We start from the raw sequence: 22,334 nt of genomic DNA, 5'->3' as shown, positions 1-22,334 counted from the left end.
TCCTGTGTCCTAAAAATTTCACCATACTTGTTTCTATCCTATCCTGTAACTTTGAAACTCCTACCCTCTTTATAACATCGTTCTTACAACATCTCTAAGGAATTTCATCGTGGTTTCCTTGTTTATTTTTTGCTATTTTGCTTTACGTTGCACCGACAGAGATAACTCTTATCGTGACGACAGGACAGGAAAGGCCTAGGAATGGGAAGGAAGCAACCGTGGCCTTAATTCAGGTACAGCCCCAGCACATTTGCCTGGTGTGAAAATGGGAAACCACGGAAAACAATCTTCAGGGCTGCCAACAGTGGGGTACGAACCCACTATCTCCCGGATGTGAGCTCACAGCTGCGCGCTCCTAATCGCACAGCCAACTCGCCCGGTCCTTGTTTATTTACCTACAAATGATGATAAATTCAGACGACAAGACTAAAAAACGTTCAGAAGGACATGAGGTTTTGAAAATACCACAATACTCATCATGAAATGAAGATACAGTGTATGTAAAATCTGTTGCTAGCAACAACCAACTATATAAACTTCATAACACAGAATGTCAACAAAATGGCACTGAAGGTGAGAAGAAACACAAGAATCCATCTTCAACAATGATAATATTAACACCAGCCTAAAATCCTCTTAACGAGATACGAGTAACATCTGTTATAAAAAGGGAAATTAAATACAAAACAATGAAAAAATAGTGCCCATATTCCCTCCTGATGGCTGGAGAGCACCTACAGAAGCAGACAGAATCACAGTGATATAAAAGCTGCTAAATGTTCAGAAGGTATTATTAGAGTTTGTGATTTTTAGCATTTGCGATAAATGCGAAATATGCCGAAACTTTGTCAGTGTATGTGCCTTCATCTTATATGACCCGTACAGGTGGTTTTTAGCTGTTTCGAATTCGCGATAAAATGCGAAATTGGTTCAAAATGCGAAATTATACAATTTATGCGAAATAGATGTGAAACACTCAGTTTTATACGAAATAAACATATTTTTAAAAACGATGCATTTTTCTTAAAAATAAGATAAAAATGTTATTTATTTCAGGAGAAATAATTATTACGGCGCCCATTGCGATTGTAAAGCGGTAACATGCTTTGACAGACACTTCCGTCTTGGTGCACGGAACATCTACAAGTTCATTATCGCAGTTAGCTGGTCGGAGAGATTTATTCTCTTTGTTTTGCAGCCTAACTGATTGATGTCAGATGATACCTGACGCTATTTTCTCCGTGTAAATAGTAACTCTGAGCTGAAATACGGAAAATTAGAAGCACCTCATTTTGCCGCTCGTTGTAAACAATCATGGCGGCATGGATGAGTTTATTCGTAACTGGCTTGAAAATAGGATGTTGAAAGTGGAAAAGAATCTCTGGAGAGTGAAAATACTACTTCTTCTTCTTCAAATGACAGTGATGAAAGTGATTCCGATTTCAGTTCCGAGATGATAGTGCCAATTGAAACTACGTGACAAAACCAAAATGCAACAAGAGCGAGTGAGAAGTCTAGTTTTCCTTTTTTTGGGGGGGAGGGGGGGGGAGTTGTTTTACGTCGCACCGACACAGATAGGTCTTACGGCGATGATGGGACAGGAAAGGCCTAGGAATGGGAAGGAAGCGGCCATGGCCTTAATTACGGTACAGTCCCAGCACTTGCGTGGTGTGAAAATGGGAAACCACGGAAAATCATCTTCAGGGCTGCCGACAGTGGGGTTCGTACCCACTATCTCCCGGAGGCGAGCTCACAGCTGCGCGCTCCTAACCGCACGGCCAACTCGCCCGTTGAGACGTCTAGTAAAATGATACTTGGAATTATGATCTTGTTGACAATAAGACTCTTTCTGTAATATGTAAACCAGTTTTTGAAATTCACTCTATAGTGAGGAGGGGGTTGGGTAATAATCCGAAAGAAATGGACTTGGGGAATGAATTTCTAACCCCACAGTTCTGGGATCACGTTACTAAGGAAACCAATGCCTATGCCTCTACATTTCTTGCTAATTTATCTGCTTCCCTTGAAACCAGTAATACCTACGAACAAAAACATTGGTTTCCTGTTACTATAGACGAGCTAAAAGCTCACTTTGCTTTGTGTATTCTTATGTGATTAATCAAATTTATGTTAAAGTGACGAAAAAATAAATAGTATGTATGGGAATATTTCCTTTCACAAGTAGGCCAAAGGGTTAAATCATTCAATGTGTGGAATTTCTTTCACTGCCTAAAGAGCACTGCAAAGACCAGTCAATCAAACAGCAAATACACTTTCAAGCACCATGTTCATTCTCTTTGTGTGTTGACCCTTGATCTTAGTCAGTTATTCTTGACATTGGTGTTGAGTAGTAGTTCTGTTTAAAAGTACGGTAGCGATTTATTTTATTGTCTGTTAGCCATGGGTGGAAGCGAAGTGACGATCAAACAGCATGCCGAAAGTCACAAATCGGGACATTTTTATGTAAGGATACAGATGGCCTATATTGATGTGCCAACTCTGCAATCAAAAACTTGAAGGAAAAAATGTTTTGCAGGCCTTCCTTTGCCTTGGCAGCACTTCTGTCATATTGGGCCTCTACGAACAGTGTCGATGTAGAGTTTTTTTTTTTAGCAAGTAAAACATAATTGTAACTGATAGGCGGTCTCAAATGAAGGAGGACACCTTTTAAACAATTGGCAGGTTGTACTTAAATCATCATTGAAATTCCTCTTCCTTGTAGGTGTGTTGTACTGTGATAAATAAATACGTTCAGAATAGTATTTTTCACTTTGAAACTGTGTTTGTAAATTTGAAAATAAGCATATTCCTGTGTGTTCGTTAATACTTCTTGCAGTCTTATGTTGATGTTTGTCTTGTTTTCCATAGTGAATTCAAAACTGCATGACGAGCAATGTGTGATTAAACAGTATGATTTTACTCCCAACCGTTGTGTGTGCAATTTAGTAAATTATGCCTATTTTTAACCAATTTGCTACAAAACGCTAAATTTGAATATCAAAATGCTAAATCTCTGATTTTTAAATGCTATAAACCACGAACTCTAGGTATTATATGCAATGCAGTAAGAAATCTAAATGTAAACAAAAAAAAGGAATAAAAACCATAATGCAAATACTGAGAGGGATTATACTTCTACAGTGCTCTTGATTTTCGAGGAAACTTAGGTATCATTCAGCCACGTCCCCTCCTGCGACCAAGTCTCATGCTTGTGGCAGGAAGCATGTTGTTACTACCAGGAAATTAAGACATTTAGCAACTACAGAATAACATTAAGCCCACGAATTTGTATAGCATTATTATTAAAAATACTTTACATGTACATATAAAGGTATATTACTCACCATTATTACTTCAGATACAATCGAAAAAGACCTCTTACTGCAGAGACATGCCGCACATTGTTTAAACAAACTATTTGCCACTTTCTATAATTATCACCTTCAATTCCCCTACAGAACGGTGGTTAATTTATGTCAAACATTGTCCTCAAGGGTTCACCAAAGAGAATAAATCATAGTAAGTTAGGTCAGTTGATCTAGGGGACCATAAACCTCTACTAATTGCCCAGTCATTAAAAAAAAAAAAAAAAAAAAAAAAAAAACCCCTATCAATAGAATTAAGAGCATTATGGGCTTTGGCATGGTCCTATTCACAATATCCATAATCCGTTTCTTCCTGTATAAGTTCATTAAAAACTGGACACAACATTGTTCTTGCATACATATGTGAATTCATGTAGTTATCAAAAACTATAGGCCCAATTATCAACTATGTGCTTACTGCACTCCATACCCCTATTGCAATGGAACTTCCTGCACTATACAAGGGTTGTCACGATTATGCCTTTCAGCGTTCAGACTGCAAGCCTCTGTGAATTAACTAAATGTCGCCACATCCTCTATTTGCAACTAGTGCTATATTTAAATCGTTAGAAACCCCAGTCTAACCATTGCCCTCTTGGTCTCCCACCACTTGTCTTAACCTCCATAAGATTTCATTGTTCTCCTAGGTAATTTATCCTCCATTCGCCTCACATGAACCCTTCACCGAGCCTGTTTATACGTACAGCTTCATCTATCGAGTTCATTCCTAACTTGGGCCTTTATCTCATTCTGAACACCCTCCTGCCATTGTTCCCACCCGTCTGTACCAGCAATCATTCTCCTTACTTCTAACGTACGTATAAGATACCCGAGTTCATGGTTCATAGCGTGGGGTGCGGTAGTCACATCCTAGTTTGTAAACCATGGGCAATGGCTGAGTGGCCTAGTATATGGTCCTGAGCTTCGGAATACTAGTTGCTACGGAATGGGAGTGGGCATCTCGGACATATGAGTCATGGCCCTCCTTGTGCTCAGGCAGCTAGGGCTATACAACCCACCGGTGGTCCAAAACACGTCAGAGGAAAGATCCTCATTTGGACTATGTGTAAGTAGGGTAGCATCCTGCTTCACGAATTTACCAAGCTCAGAACATTTTAAGCAAGCCTCTGACCTAAGGGAGTAATGGAGTCCCACTTCTATTTGACAGGCGAGGGACATTCTGGAAACAACTTGGCAAACAAAATGGAATTCGACGGGGAGCTATCAATATTAATGGAGCTTATGGAACAAAGTCAGCAAAGAGACATCTGGATGTGCTCGAGCCTACTATCTCCCGGATGCAAGTTCAATGCTGCGCGGCCCTAACCGCACAGCCAACTCGCGCAGTACGGACACATTTCCCCACGTAAAACTTCTATAAATTCCTGATCCTCGTCATATTAAACGTATATACTGTAAAAGCACCTCACTTACGAGACAAGTATTTTTGCTACTACCACATGATCACATTTTTAAAGCCCTGAAAATGTTGTCATTCCTCGTGAAATAAATGTGATTTCCACATTTGCGTGATTACGGAAAATGGCCTTCAACTCCTGAAATTCAAAGGGTAAGTTGCACCTGCAGGGAGCAAGCCGTTAGTCTCAGGAATGTTCAGTCTTGCATTCTGCTTAGCAGCGTGATTGCTGAATAACAGTGAGCATGTCTGTTCTTGTATTTTGCATTCCATTCAGAAGTTTTGCGTGATAGCCTATATCTTGATTAGGAACATAATTGTGTGCAGTTCACTAGCATGGTGCTTATTCCTTACTAAAACACACAAAATTGAAATCAGTCGGTAAGTGAACTGGCATCTGCATCCTGACAGCATGAATGTTTAAATCCGCACTTTCGACTCAATCACTCATGTTCATCGAAGATTTGTCGGATTCAAAATGGTGGCCATTGTCATTCCTCATAGTCACACACGGTTGAGTGTAACCTCCCATTCACTGTCTGAGAGTGTACAACAAAGAAATAATATTTAATGACCCACAGGTTCAAAATAAAGGGCTTCCAGTAGTATTTGTTTTAGAAAGAACGTGACCTCCAACAATAATAATAATAATAAATTGATATTTTTATTGGCACCCGTACAAATGTTTTCAAGATTTTCACACCTTTCAGTGCATTGTTGATATTTTATAAGCCCCAGTAGAAAATATTTTCATATTTGTTCTGTTGTGTGTTTCACACCTTTTAATACTTTCCTCTCATCTTTAGAAAGGGTAGATATAGTTTTCATTGTAACCACAAATACACAAAGTAAAATGCCCTGATGTCAATTGTATCTACTGTTTCCATATATTCAGCAGTGCGTTTTCTCGCTTAAACGCATTATTTTTCCTTATCCCCTGCAGAAAAGTCTTATTACTGTAGTAAATTTACACAAATATTACTTTGGAATGAACTTTAGCCATATAAAAATTTTAAAAATGCTGAGTTAATCATTCAATATTGCCAAGCTCAATTATAAATAAAAATTATTTTAAACTTCAAACTTGTGCCTTCATAGAAGGCATACACAAGCATGATTACAAGAAAACCAATGATGACTAAGATAGAAATCCTAACATTCAAAGAACAGAAGGTAAATAAATAAATTACGAGGGTTAAAACAGTACCTGTTCCTGACTGAACCGCTGTTAATAGAGAAAACATTTTTATAGCTTCTAAAAGCAAACCCCATGAAGCTACAGCCCCAACAGGCTTTGGCCTGAGAAGCAACTGCTGCCCAGCCAAAATGACTGCAGATTACGAGGCGACGTGTGATCATAGTGACAAGTGAATTGAGATGTTTCATAACCTATGGCCGATATAATTCTTCCTTCGCAAAACAAACCATTTTGGAATATTTAGGATTAATAAAACCCTGTTCCATTTAAAGGATAGAATGGAGGGAAAAGACGCTATCTGTTTTACGTTGCACGGACACAAAGACTTATGGCGTTGATGGAATAGGGCACTGCTACGACTGGGAAGGAAGTCATCGTGGCCTTAAGGTACAGCCCCAGCATTTGTCCAGTGTGAGAATGGCAAACCACACGAAACCATCTTCAGGGCTACACAGAGTGGGGTTTTTTATCCTACTACCCTGAATGCATGCTCATAGCTATCAGACATGTACTATGCAACCAACTCTTGAGTTTTCATAGTGAGGGTGAACAGAGTGTTGTTTATGAGTCAATTTAAATATCATAGACATGATATAGGCTTTTGGGCTTATATCGTGTCAAGAAAATAAGGAGTAATTCTTTACGTTTCGCAGAGAACTTTGCTCTGCATCACAAGAAAATCTTGACTGTCCACAAGAAAGGCTTCTCAAACAATGAGGTTTGAATTTAGACATTATAAGTGGAAATGGTACATTCATTTGTCACCAGATGGCTCCCAGGCGCAGTACAGGGCTAGCGTTCGAAGCGGAAGCTGATGGAACCATCAGAATCAGTCTGAGAGGTTCAACGCAAGTACAGGGAATATCGTATGGTAAGGTAAGGTATACATTGGCCAAATATGCCAGTCCATTGGTACATGTATTAAGCAACATGACTGAAATATTAGTCTCAACCAGCCATACAGCTATTGCTGAGCACGCTTCATCGTCGGGTCATGATGACACGTTCCAAGATGCTCGAGCTCTTACCCTCACTAGACACTACAGGTGCAAGATTATACAGGAAGCTGTGGAAATATGTAGAAATCCTAACAATTTCAACAGGTACACTGGCTATCAATTAAGCAATACCTGGTTGTGCAGCCATTAAAGATTTATGTAGGTAGTTCCATTCTCTGTCCGTTCAATATTGTTATTTCCTTCCGAGTGTTTTCCAAATTTGCACGTTCATCGCCAGATGTTTCATTCCGGGCTTGTGTCAATGTCATACCTTCACACGTGCATACACCTGTTATGTGACCTTCTCAGACTGATTCTCATGGTCCCGCCAGCTTCCGATTCGAATGCTGGCGCTGTACCGTGTCTGGGGAGCCATCTGGTGACAAATGAACGTACCATTTTCACTTCTATTATAACGTCTAAATTCCAACCTCATTGTTTGAGAAGCCTTTCTCGTGGACAGTCGAGATTTTCTTCTGATGACGCAGAGCAAAGCTCTCTGCGGAACTTAAATAATTTCACCATGGCATAAGCCCAAAAGCCTATATCATGTCTATAAGTACGGGCCGTGAAGCATCAATGGCAAAATTTAAATATCAATTAAAAGAATTCAAGAAATACTGGTGCAAAGCCATCAGAAAAATAAAAGCAAGAAAACAACGCTTACAATGGTGCAGGTTTATTGAAACAATTGAATTATTGCCCCAGAAAACAACAGAATACGCCAGTCAACAATTAAACAATTTTGCAAATAAGTTACTGAAACAGGCTACCAGAATGTACTGAACAGCAACACAGATTTTTAAAAATCTCAATGAGCAATTAACTGTCAAAAATAAGACAGCCCTAATTAAAAGAGTGCACGACAATCACTCAGGAGTACCTATTGCTACATCCCAGGAAAATCACAAATTTTGTGATAAAACGGATTTTAAAAAAACATTTCAACATAATTTATAGAAGAATTAAAACCAAACCAGGCAGTTCATCCTAGGAAAATGCAAAGGAAAAGCATTAAAAAGGAGGTTTAGGTCAAGAAGAAACATGTTTACACCAATCACCCTACACAGTCAGATCACAGCAAAGGGAAATTCTAGGTGAAACTCTTCAGAATATAAAGTAAGGAGATTAATCAGCAAATTTCAAGGCCTAAGAAAACATTACTGTACTTTAATGTCCTCTTAATTATGCTCCAAGGATGCCCAATTTTTATCACAACTGATGCTTTCTTGAAAATTATCCAACTAATAAAGAGATTAATACTCCTGAGTGTAAAGTCCATCTTCCATATAATACTTTCTCACGGTATATAATGTAATGTACTTCCAAAAATAAGCTAGTCATTCTAAATAGTTTTGTGAGAACAGAAAATATGGGAGGCAAGTCAGAAAAGATTGATTCCAGGTCGATTCTCCCGTTGTAACAGAGCAACTATCATAACATTAGGCACTTTTAACCTTCTGTAGCAAATATACTGTACATCTGGATGTAAATTTCTGTAACTACAGTGTCTGATTAATAATACCTGAAATCTCCACAAGTGAACGAATGTCTTTGCTATGCAAGTAGAGATAGATAATACTGCAGAATAGACAGAAATGTTGTATCTACTAATATGTACAAAGGATTAAATTGCACAAATATATATATATATATATACCACATACATTATTAGCAGATAATACCATTTCTATCCTTAATATTGCAGAGAAACGTGATCGTTCACCATGCATAGCCCTTGTACATCATGAAGAGGTCCTCACAATGTACTTATACTGCAATGCATTTAATTCGACCACTTTTTAAAAAAAGGTATTTTAAGTACTTGAATCAGTAACGAGCAACGAATATTTGTACTCAAATTCTCAAGGATCATCTAATTTAATTAGCGACGATGCACCAGAGGAAGCTCTTAAAAGAAGAGGTGCTTTCCGACGTGCCGATGAACTTGTAGTAGAACCTGCACTCACAACAGGCTTATATACATAATTGCCCTGAATTGTACTAGTATTCAGTCTACTACGTTTGCTGGCCGGTTCAAAATCCGATTGTAGAACATGACCTGCTGCAGCTGCTGATGTCTGAAGCGTGATGCCCAAATTCAGCTTTTCATCCTCAAGGTCGTCATAGATAGCTTCTGCCACCTAGAGTAATAGAAGAAAATTGACATACTTAGTGGAACAGCACACGAACTCTCAAAAAACAACCCACAACAAAAACTTAAGTAACCCCAGTCTTGGGTTCAGAAAATTTTCCTCCATTATTAGGCAAGGCATATTTGCATACAGCAGGAAATCTTTCATATGTAACCCAGTCGCACACTAATCTGAGTTATGTTGAATTAATTACATTGATATAGTCATTTAGCAAAAAAATGAAAATCCACAGCCTGTTTCCAGCCATTCGACCTCGTGCAGCGAGGATAGAAATCGTGTCGGCTGCTGAAGCCGGTCGTACTCCTCTGGGGCAATGATTAATTAATGACAGATGAAATGATATTGGAGAGTGTTGCTGGAATGAAATATGACAGGAAAATCCGGAGTACCCGTGAGAAAAACCTGTCCCGCCTCTGCTTTGTCCAGCATAAATCTCACATGGAGTGACCGGGAATTGAACCACGGAACCCAGCAGTGAGAGGCCGGCGTCATTTAACAATATATTTCCAAATTGTGTGAAACCACCATATAAATAAAGTCCTGAGCGTTATCATTGATTCAACAAGATAGAAGGTCTTAATAATTGAGCGACTCCACCGTTACAATACCCCTTTCAGACTGTGTATGTACAACTGTGCGGGTTCGTATTGTATTTGTCTGAGCTTATTTAATGTTTTCTTGGTGCTAGACCAGACTGCAGTGCTTGTGTGGGAGACATAGCATGTACTTCAGTTGTTTTTATTTAGCGCTTGACCACGAGGGGGAGGAAGAAGAGTTTATAAATACGGTTCATCGGTAAGATGGCGGGAAGCAGCAATGCCTAAAGTAGTTATTTATGGCATTCATATTAATCTAGAAGCGTTACTGAATATAAGAATGTAAACAATAAAATGTGTAAATTGTTTATTGAACGTAAATTGTGAACTTAGAACATCCTACGTAATACCTTGAGTTTTTGAATGTTGATATGCACAACTGTGCGGGCTAGGTTTCCCTAGAAGCAATGCATGCGGGAGTGCTGGGTGCTACCACCAAAAGGACTGTGAAAGCAGAACTCGTACTCTGCGTCAGAAATGTATAATATTTTAATTTTTTTAAATCGTTCCACACTGTAAAATAGAACATTTGATCATGTACATGTGTATATTCACAGGTACTGAAATGAATTTTTTTAAAGTAGTGATTTAAGTCCTGACACGCACAATTGTGTGGGTGGGACTATAGTTCTTGTTTTGTAAAATAAACTATAAACACATGTATTTAAGAGCATGTTAGTATGTTATTGACATACAAACAAAAATTCACACCGCCAGTTTTCTTTCAGGTCTGATGACAAGGTGCTGCCGCCAAGAGGACTATAAAAGCAAAACTCGTCCTCAGTATAGAAAATGTAATGTATTCTTGTGTTATAAACAAAGATTTTAATTGTTGTAAATTATTCCACACTATAAAATGGAACACTTGATCATGTACAAACGTATATTCACTCACTAATTTTTCTTTTGTAAAATAAACTAAAAATACATGTATTAAAGAGCATTTTAGTCAGTCCTTAATGTACAAGCAAAAATTCACACCACCATTTTTCTTTCAGGTCTGAAAGGGATACAGTACAATGTTATTCCTTCCTACTTTATTTTAAAAAGGGATATGTTTCGTCTCTTCCTTATGAGACATCTTCAGCCTAAAAAAATTATAATGATAAACACATATTTTTAACACTAAAAAACTATGACATCCTTTAAATGTTTAAGAGTCAAGATGACTCAATGTCAAATGCAAACGCAGTTTGAAAAACAGTTCATAGTGTTCAAAAAGACCAATTACTAAATGATGAAAATCCCATTGAGTTTTGATACTCAAAATAAATATTAATATGATCAAAGTGTTCTAAAATCTGAATTAAATCTTGAAATTAAGCCGATGTCATCCCAAGCTGGAAGCTTGAATAAATATGTGAATGGGTATTTTTTTTTGTAGTGGCTTTATGTCGCAACGACACAGACAAGTTTTATGCCGACGATGGGATAGGAAAGGGCTAGGAGTGGGGAGGAACTGGCCGTGACCTTAATTAAGGTAAAGCCCCAGCATTTGCCTGGTGTTAACATAGGGAAACTCAGAAAATGGGCTGCCGGCTTACTCTCTCCATGCTCACTCTATCTGCTCCATCTCTCTTTCAAAGCACTACTCACTGCTATGTCTTGCATTTTGTCAACATATCAGTCTCTCTCACCAGTCTCCTTGGGTCTTGCCTTAGATCGAAAGCTTAATTTTGATATGACAAGCGATTTCCCCATTTTTCCAGAAACCGGGTACCCCAAAGTGGCAATGTTCACTAACCCTGTTAGTGCAAGTGTCACTGTGAGCGTTCCTAAAAAGATGAACAAAACTTTCCACCACCGCTCTGAGAGACGCATCATTTCATTATTCTTTGAGACCAAAAATGACGCACAATTATGGCATGACCATTAGGCCTTGAGTTCAAGCTACCATACTCTTGCAAACATTCTTTCGTTCTATCAGTAAACTCTAGCAATGTTGAAAGCTCCTTGACTTGTTTACGCGCGACTCGTAACAGCATGGTGTCGAAGTGTAGGAAGGGTGGTTTTAAGAGAGGAGGAAACTAAAGAAGTAATGATTTCAGGAACACTGGAGTTTGAGCGCACTGTCTCCTAAAGGAAGTAGATAGCCATGTGACCAAAAACTGCCATGGACACTTGGTGCAACAGGTTCCCAATTTCTCCAGTATCTTCATAGCAACCTAGGATGTCCGCTCAAGTCAACTTCATTTTATAACGTAACAATCTAAATACAGTACACCTGCATTAAGCCAAGTTCCACAGCAGTGCATATACAAGTACAATATTTTTATACAGTTGAAGCATAAATCTTCACACTATTTGTGAAGGGAGGTTCACAACAGCTGGTGCACACGATACTTTTTATTACCAAGTGATATTAATGAAAAATTCTTCAACAATTTTTACATCAAAGAGTGCTACAGAGTAAGACATGTTGAGGCCAGGAAAGAGATAGGGATAGAAAAACTGAGTGATAGGATGGAGAAGAATAAAATGAGATGTTTTGGACATGTTATGAGGATGGAGGCGGGAAGGATACCAAAACAGAAGCTAAGATAGAAGGAAAGGCAAGAGGGAGGTCGAGAGCAAGACAGACGGACTCTGTCAAGAACAGTATAAGAAAAAGAAGTCTGGACTGGAATATAATTACTGAAAAGGAATGGTGAAAGGAGAGGCAACAGTGGATAAGTGCCATCAACACCCAAACCTGGCAGGAACCAGAGAAGGGGAAATTGAAATGATAATGACTATATCAAAGTGTGATATTTTTAGTATTTAAGAATGTATGCATCTAGCTGAGAATGACCCAGTTAAAGGGTGGAATCTAGTACTAGAATATTGAACATAAAATATAGCTGAAATTTTAATCTTGCTTTGACCAGGTGGAATAATCTCTCCTTTGAATTATACATTGAAATCACAGAATCAGCAATAAAGACAATATGACATATGAATCGTGTAGTTTCAAAACCCCCTATCTCCAATTTTCACGAAAATGGAGATAAAGATTGATTTGATTTTGCTGTGGGCATGTCCACCGCTGTATACTATTAGTACGCATCAAATCCCGCTCTAACAGTTCGAAATTCAATGTCAAAGTACGGGGTTATTTTCATATTCCGCCATCTCCAACGCCTTGCGCTCGGCGATAGATAACATAACCCGCCATCTCCGCCGGCCAATAGGAAGGCAATACGTAACCATGTGTTAGGGGCGCGAGGAGCTCTTGGCGCGACAGTGAGGAAGCATTTGTGTTGACACAGTGTCGTGTATTGTCTATTACTAATGGATTCACCTCATAAATGTATTGAGAAGTGTAGCCCTGGCAAGGGTAGAAAGAAATTACGTAACGAACAGCAGTGGAAATGCAAGGAAGCAAAAATATCAAGGTATGTTTTCTTATAGTAACATTATGTTATTACGTTCCTCTCTTGTGAGCATAATTGTAGAACTGTATCAGAAATTGCACTTTTAGAATAAGCTTTAGAAAACATGTATTGCTGCATGAAGTCGGCGCGCGGTGTTGTGCCGGATCGGTCGTTCTCCTCTCACAAAATGGCCGCAGTTCGAATCTCGGCCAGTGCACGTTCGATTCCCGAAAGCCCGTACCATTGTGGCTTTGTGCAGCTTCTGATATTACCTTCTATGGTCACATTGAGAAGCAAACTTCCCTTTCTTTTTCGATGCAGGCCATGCGTAAATACCTATGATATTTTAGTAAACATACACATTCTCGTAAGTGAAAAGGGTGTTTATTACACAGGTACTCGTCGGCTGGACCTCCTGTCACACCAATGTGCGGCCACAAATCCAAGGCCTACCAGTGCGGAGATATTTCTTTGTTGGATGTGAAGAAGTTTCATTCGGTATTCTACTCTACAGCATCAAAACTGCAGCAGGATAGTTTCATTATTAAGCATGTTTCTTGCATACCAGTGACGAGACGCAGGCCGGGTAACAATATCAGATCCGGAAAAGCTCACACATTCAAGTACACTATTCGGAAACGGGATGGAACGATGGTACCAGTTTGCCGAGAAGCATTTATGGGAGCTCTCCTATTGAAGAAGGACAGAATTCAAGGGGTACTAAAGCGTCATTTTGAATCTGGGGGAATGCCTGTGGAGAGAAGAGGGGGAGACAGAAGAAGCTATGCCAGTAAACCAAAACGTGAGGCCATCTGTAAATTTATTGAATCGTTTCGTGCTAAAGAGCCGCACTACTGCCGTACCAAGTCAGCGGCACGTATGTACCTGCCATGTGAACTAAATATCAAAGAAATGTGGAGACAATACAATACCACTGTTGAACCTGAATTGCAGGCAAAGCACGCCTTCTTTAGGAATATCTTGAATCGTAACTATAATATTGGTTTCGGAAGTCCGAAGACTGATGTTTGCTCAACTTGCTCACAACTAGACGAGGAACTAAAAAATTGCACATCAGAACATGCAAAAGTTGCCCTGCAGACCAAGAAACGAGTCCACAAGTTAAAATACAGTGCATTCTACGAGTATTTAAGAGAAGAAGATGAGTCTATTCAGTCTGTTTCCTTTGATTGTCAGAAGAACATGCTATTGCCCAAGCTAAATGACCAAAGTGCTTACTTCAGCAGGCAAATAAATGTGTACAACTTCACTGTAGTGTTTGGAAGCTCTAAGACGTCACTGACGCACGAAAATGTGATGATCTATTCATGGAATGAAGCTGACTTTCGTAGAGGTGCTAATGAAATTGCAAGTTGTTTGTTTCATGCTCTTAACAGCATTGATCTGTCACAAAAAAAAACTGTACGCCTATTTGCAGACGGATGCGGTGGACAAAATAAAAACAGTATTCTTGTGGGTATGGTTAGTAAGTGGCTTCTATATGCACCAGTGACTGTGAAAGAAGTTGAAATTTACTTTCCTGTAGTTGGTCATTCGTTTTTACCACCCGACAGGGTGTTTGCACGTATAGAGAAAGTTGTTCGAAAAAGAGAAGTTATCCTTAAGCCAGAGGTATACAACAATATTTTCAGTGAACATGGGAAGCTTCTCCAGCCTGGTTGTGAAGTACCAATATTTGACTGGAAGACTGCTGTTCGAGATGTGTTGAAACCTGTCGGCTCGTGGCATTTTCAGTTCAGTCCTGCGAAAAGAATTTTTCTAAAACGGAAGAAAAGCAATATATTGGTACAAGGGGAAGTTGCTTACCGTTGTACATTTGGCCAGCCAAAGAGTGTGTTAAAGAGAGGCAAAACCTTTTCTGGACTGGTTCCACAGTTAATCGAAAAAGGCAATGTTCCATTAAACAATGCAAAAGTGAAGGATGTGTGCAGATTGGTTGAGAAACATTATGGGGCTAGATGGAGGGAGCTTGCAGATCTCCAGTTTTATGTTTCGCTGGAAACACGACAGGCTGAACATCGTTGCAGTATGACAGAAGAGCAAGAAGAAGAAGAAGAAGAATACTGTGAACCAAGAGATGATTCCGTATCCTTGTTTTATTAGATTGCAATAATATGATTATGTTTTTATTCTTCAGAGACAAAAACATTCCATATTCTCAATGAACATTTAAACATTTTATACTGTATTTCATGTTTTCAATTCGTTTTCCATCTCATTGTGCTACACAGATGTTAGTAAGTGAAGTAAACATAGTATCTTTGAGCATTAGACACTAAGAGTATGTTTGCAATATCCATGTTTACTTTCAAACCCCGCCATGTCCACCTGTGACTTTCAAAACCCCCTATGTTCAAGATAAATATTGCCCTAGTACAAAAATGTAGAGATGAAACTGCATACATTTTGTGTATTTTGTTCAATATGAGCTAATTAAAGTAAAAGTAAAGAAAATGTTAAAAAGGAGTGTAAAATGCAGTCATGGCAGTTTTTTGCCCTTCCTGAAAAATTGATTTTTTTGGAGATAGGGGTTTTTGAAACTACACGACTCATATGCAATGAGTGTGACAAAATCCTCTTTAACATCTACACGAATGACCAGCCAAGGCCTTCCTATACAAGCAGCTTCATTTATGCCGATGACCTGGCTTTAGCGGTCCAGTGTGACGACTTTCAAACCACTGAAATGAAGCTTTCAAATGCATTTTAGGAACTTTCAGTGTACTATCAGAAGAACCGGCTACTGCAAAACCCGACTAAAACCCAGGTGTGTGCATGTCATCTTCAAAATCGAGAAGCTACTAGACAGCTATGCTTGACGTGGGAGGGTAAGCAACTGAAGCATTTTTACACCAAGGTACCTGGGTGTCACTTTAGACCGGACCTAACATACAAGAAACACTGTGTTAACTCTGGACAGAAAGTCTCAGCCCGAAATAACATCCATAAACTTGGCTCAAGCAAATGGGGAGCTCATCCAACTTTGTTGAGAACCTCAGCTCTTGCTCTGAGTTTCTCTGCAGCTGTGTATGCATGTCCTGTATGGTGGATGCAGCCCTTAATCAAGCATGTAGAATAGTAACTGGGTGTCTGAAACCCACTCCCACTGACAAACTCTACTGCTTGGCTGGTACTTCTCCTCCAGACATTCGGCGAGAAGTGTTTGCAAGGCAAGAGAGGACAAAGGTGGATCTCACAAGCAACCACCCGTTATTTCGACATCGACCTCCACCCAGAAGACTGAAGTCCAGGAAAAGTTTCCTCAATGTCTCCAAGGCTCTGGATAAACCAACAAGAACAACACGTAGTGATATTTGGTGATCAAAAATGGAGCATCTTTCGGATTGGATGGTGCCTTCTGAATCTCCACCCCCTGGTCATCATATGGAATGGACAACCTGGGCCCTGTTTCATAAAACTAACTAATATTAGCTAATAATATCAGAACTCATAAAAATAATTATAAGTTAACCAAATTCTGTTTCATAAAGATTTACAAATGACTAATAAAATAGCTTCACTAACAATATTAGTTCATTAGTCAGCTGATACAAATGGAGGTCAGAATCGGTCTGCTGCATATGTTCTTGGTTTGGATTTGTTCCTAGCAGTAGGCTAAGGCTTGACTACAACCGACTATTAATCCGCATGTTCAAAGGCTCACTTGAGATTTTTTTCGTTATTGTGACTTCAATACATATGAAAATGGATAAAAGAAGGGAAAATAATGCAAGAGAAGAAAATTTCTTTGCGGAAAGTGATTGAGATAAAGCGTCAATTATTCGCAGCCTTTTTCACAATATAACTCTCCTTGTTCCTTTTACTTTTTATTTCATGTGCTCTTAAAAATCTCGGTTGAGATGGACTAGCAAAATCTTTGTTTACTACCCCTGTTGGTGGGGGCAGTAGAATAACAGTCACGGTATCCCCTGCCTGTCGTAAGAGGCGACTAGAGGGGTCCCAGGGCTCTCAACTTGGGAGCGTGTGTTGGTGAACATGGGGCACTGAGATGAGTCCTGCCACTGCTTCAACTTCTGCCAGGCTCATTTTCATCTACCCTTCTGACCTCACTTGTTCAACACTTGTTCTTTTCCGAACCTGACAGTATTAGGTTGTGAGGCCGAGAGAGTCTTTCATTATCACGCCCTTCTTTTTCTTTAGCCGATACCTTCATTTTCAAAATGTCGGATCCTTTCCATTCTTCTATCTGATGGGTGTTATTATAGATGATGCTTGCCTAGTTGTAGCCTAATTCCTCTTGAAACAATCATCACCATCTTGGTTTATTGGTGATTTAAGCCAAGATTTTAAAAGATAATTGGAGTGTCCAAGCAGAACTGCACTAGAGAAACACAATGAGACTTACCAACAGGTGGACTGCAATGCGAAGCTGCTATTTTAAGGTTATGCTTCATTCCTTGCAGTGGAACATTCTGTTACCTACCAATCCTATCAAGCAAATACTCAAAAGTTATGTAACCTAACCTAAATCTCCCATTGTACCGGTATTCATGTTTGTTACACGTCAGTACAGGCTGTTTTTGACGTTAACATTTATTGAACTGTGAATACCTACACTCGTTCCTTATCACTATTGGAATCAGAGTCGACCATTTCAGTGATCTTCACGATTTTATGCCAAAATATTAGAATACCACTCACTTTGGTTTCACTAATAATATGAATTAAGAGTCAAAATACACTCATGGAAATAATCCTAATATTATTAGGAACATTTACTAATAATTTTAACTCAAACTAATAACTAATATTATTAACTAATAATTTTACGAAACATAATACTAATATTATTAGTAAATATTATTGGTTTCTTACTAATATTAGTGAAAAACGTTTTATGAAACAGGGCCCAGGAAGGCACTGAATCGTTTGAGGAGTGGAGTAGGTAAATCGAAGGATAACATAAAAAAGTGGGGTTATCTGAAAGATCAGTCAGACTTCTGCGATTGTGGGGAGCAACAAACTACCCAACACCCGTACGACTGTCAGTCCTGCCCTGTTCATTGTACACTTCAAGACTTGATTCAACCCACTGAAGAGGGAATTTCTGTTGCCCATTTCTGGGCAGACATTGTGTTAAAAGTGTTTTGTGACATAAAATGTACTTCGTTTCATTTGTATATAATACCTTATTTATATTTTAAGCTTTTCAACACTCTGATCGAAATAAAATAAGCGTGACAAATGTATTGATATTGTTGATGAGGGACGCATGTGTGATGATTGGGAAAAGCTGGACGTAAACTACACTGAATTTTATATGTAGGAGTGAAACACAATCAGAGGTTACATAGCATGAAACGTATAATTTGTATTACCCTGTTGAGACTATTTCAGAAGAAAGGTTAGTGTGACAGCATGTCTGAGAGTCATCTGCTGCAAAATCGCAGCAATTCATTTGAAATGTACGGAGAGGTACATTTTAAAATATGACTTTGCTTTTCAAGGGATAGTATAAGAGACTATCAGTTCAAGAATCTTTCAAAGAAATGTGATCTTAACGAAGCCTTTAAAACCAACAATAGTAATTTTTCAAACTTCCATAATTCTGGTACGGTCAACAAGTATAATAGATTTTCCGCCGTGGGCCAACGTGTCTGATAGTCAACACCAATTTGCAGTTATAGAACAGGATCTTCAAATCATAAAGTTTTTACTTAGCGCTATGGAAGAATTTGTTTTTTCAGACAAGTTCAATCCAGACTTTAATTTGAATGAGCCCACAGAAAAACGTAATGTCTTATTTGAGTTTGTTAAACCCTTTATTCTCAGACTCCCATAAAGCAACAGCTAAACATGCCCGTAAACATATACATTCCTCTACCATTTTACAAGCTTTACTCTGCCACTTCACCCTGCCGCTCTGATGAACCTCGAACACGAAGCGAATGTTGCATAGTTGGACACAGTCAGTCTACACACAGGACACCGGTCAGATCTGTTGCGCATTTAGTTTCCATCTACAGTACGGTTTCTATTTTTTCTGTTGCAGGAACCGTTTCCTTTTCTGACAATATTGCCTGGAACTTTTGGATCAAATACATTGATTTCCCAATGTCACTTGGTTTCCATTTAACATAAGGATACTCTACCTCTCATAAGGCCTCACTGGCATTTTTCTTCGATATAACAGCCAAGTGTCATTGGTCTTGCCAATAGAATTTTGAACGAAAATTTGACTCACAAAGTGTAATACATAATTTGGTAATTCTAAAGACTTAACCCGTTAACGCCGTGCGTGTCCATATGATCACGGCCTGCATTCTTTCATTTAGATTGCTCTCAGTGCTTTGTATAGCGCTGGAATTGATTGCTGACTGTGTAGATCAATTCAAGAAGCATGTGGCAACTGTGTGCGAGCATATTATTACGTGATACATATCGACTCATTGTTTCGGCGCACTTTCGTTTCGTGTCATTGTCACAGCAGCTGAATCATGATGGCGCGCTTCAAGTAAGTTTGATATTTCACATATATTTATGCTCAGATTACACAACTCATATGCTTAACAAGTTTAGGAGTGATCTATGTTCACATTATGATGTAGTTAATTTACATTTAACAGTAAATATTACTCCCGTAGGCACTTAAAACATTGCGTGATCGTAGCTATTAGCTATTCACCCTGTGGGAGTATTTGATGGTGGAAGTTATGATACCTGTTACGATTACTGTTATACATCAATTTTCATTGAACAACTTTATTCGATTTACGGTCATCTATTCTACATTTAAATAAATTGCGACTTGTTGACATATATGCAGCTACAAAATCTTGTTTCCCTTTTTACAGGGACATTACGCTCCAAGAAGTATTAGATATTCTTGAATCGGACGAACCAATTGGAGATGTTAACAGCATTTTTACTGAACCTCCGGAAGCCAATATTCACTCCGACGAAGATTCAGGAGATGAAGATGTTGGTGGTTTGGTTGATGACCTCACAGGTCGCCAGCTTTCAAGTAAGACAGAAATTGTACTCGCTGGCAACGATCGTATAGGAGGCGCAGACGATGATCCCGTATCAGCAGGTATTTTAGATCAGGCATCTAGCAAGAAAACTAAACTTCAAAGAATAAATCCTGTGTGGAGTAAGGATGACAACCGATATTCAGTTGGGATATTCCCGGAAGCCGATTTTTCCACCTTATCCGGCAAATCTCCTACAGAGTGCTTTGAACCAATGTTTGACAATGAAGTGATGGAGTTCATGATTCAAGAATCAAGCAAGTTGGCCTTGTTTAAGAATTGTGACGACCCAAAAATATCTAAGGAGGAATTAAAAGTTTTTCTTGCTGTGCTAATTCTTTCCGGTTACAACAATGTGCCTAGCAAACGATCGTATTGGGAAGCAGAGGATGATGCACGTAATACACTTGTTGTAAATGCTATGAGAAGAGACCGCTTTCTGGAAATTTGTCGCTTCATTCATTGTGCGGATAATACTCAGCCTGATATGAATGATAAAATGTGGAAATTACGACCTCTTATAAACATGCTGAAGAAAAGATTCCTTGCGAATTTCCGGCCTGAAAAGGATTTAGATTTTGACGAATGCATGGTGGAATATTATGGTAGGCACAGCTGCAAGCAATTCATCCGCGGAAAGCCCATCCGCTTTGGTTATAAGGTCTGGTGTTTGAACACTCCCTCTGGCTATCTCATAAATTTTGACATATATCAAGGAAAGAATCCTTATGGCAATACTGAATATGAGCAACGATTTGGTAAGTGTGCTGCTCCAATGGTACTGATGCTGGAAGAACTACCTGAGGATATGTCACACTTACCCTTTCAACTATATTTCGATAATCTTTTTTCTGGAATGGCACTTTTGGCTCATCTAAAACATTGCGGATATGGCGCTACAGGAACCATTCGAGAGAATAGAATTCCCAAAGACTGCTCGATCCCACCTTCAAATGAAATGAAGAGACAGGCTCGTGGGACATACGACATGGCAACGAATTCGGAGGGTATAAGTATTGTTCGGTGGGTTGATAACTCCGTGGTTACCATAGCTTCAACATGCCATGGTGTTGAACCAGTTTCTATGGTAACACGATACTCCCAGGCAGAGAAAACGAAAGTGCGTATAAACCGGCCGGCTGTGTTTGGAGCTTACAACAGTGGAATGGGTGGTACAGATAGGATGGACCAGAATCTGTCATACTACAGAGTAGGCATACGTGGAAAGAAATGGTGGTGGTCGCTATTCACATGGCTCCTGGACGTATCCATTCACAATTCATGGTTTCTGCTAAGGAGGTCTGGATGTGATTTGTCACATGTAGAATTTCGTCGCCACATTGTGCAAACATATCTACATAAGTTCAAAATAATGCCACTAGAAAGAGGCCGCCCCATCACCTCAAGATACAGTATCCAGCAGAGTACTGTCACTGACGATGTACGACTTGACGGGATTGGGCACCTCGTAGCGCCCTGCAATCGACGACGCTGTGCTGGAAAGGAATGCTCCAGTACTGTTCGCACCGAGTGCATAAAATGTAATGTTGGATTCTGTGTTCCATGTTTTGTCCCATTTCATACAGTGTGAAGCATACAGTTTTTATATTTGTTCCTATTCGGTAATTTCTGTGAATTAGATAACTTGAATGTAATATATTACCAATATCTTGAGACTTTCATTGTTTTATTTATGTACGTACATATTGTAATTAATGTATATTCTTCATAAATAACCATCTTTAGTTTATTTTAGAGTAATTTGTTCATCATTTATCAATATCAATACATAAAATCTATAAATACTAAAGAAATGCTATAGACAAATGCTGACACATCCGCCTAGCGTGATCATATGAACACGCCACCTAACGACAAAACCGTGAAAAGTATGAGGTTAATATTTTGTAGTTATGTAATACTATGGACCTGAAGTGATTTAGACGAATTTCAAAGAAAACGGACGAAAAAAATAATTTCGGCGTTAAAGGGTTAATAAACACGTTTGTGTTTATTTTAAATTATGAATATACCATACTTTTTTTTTTACTGGCAAAAATTTTGAAACATACTTTTTTTTTACTGACAAAAATTTTGAAACAACTGTGAGATTACATGTCTATACAATTGGGGCTTTTTACATTTCTTTGAAGTGTCTTCATAATTGACAGGACAAATTCCAAGAAGCTTCAACGACAGCACATGGAGGATGCTTTTCTTAATATAAATCAAGAAGAG

General features: G+C 38.9%; 1 protein-coding gene across 1 annotated transcript in view; it reads right to left on the bottom strand.

Annotated features, from left to right (window-relative positions):
• Positions 1 to 7,493: 7,493 nt before the first annotated feature.
• Positions 7,494 to 22,334, bottom strand: part of jumu (jumeau) — a 72,235-nt gene continuing 57,394 nt past the window's right edge. The window contains exon 5 of the mRNA XM_067148128.2: positions 7,494 to 9,122. Coding sequence (XP_067004229.1) covers positions 8,844 to 9,122 — 279 coding nt within the window. The 3' untranslated portion in view covers positions 7,494 to 8,843. The remainder of the gene's footprint in view (positions 9,123 to 22,334) is intronic.

Source organism: Anabrus simplex, chromosome 1, assembly GCF_040414725.1.
Source record: "Anabrus simplex isolate iqAnaSimp1 chromosome 1, ASM4041472v1, whole genome shotgun sequence".
Taxonomy (NCBI): domain Eukaryota; kingdom Metazoa; phylum Arthropoda; class Insecta; order Orthoptera; family Tettigoniidae; genus Anabrus; species Anabrus simplex.
Note: the sequence above shows the minus strand (reverse complement) of the source record. Positions and strands in the feature narration are given on the sequence as shown.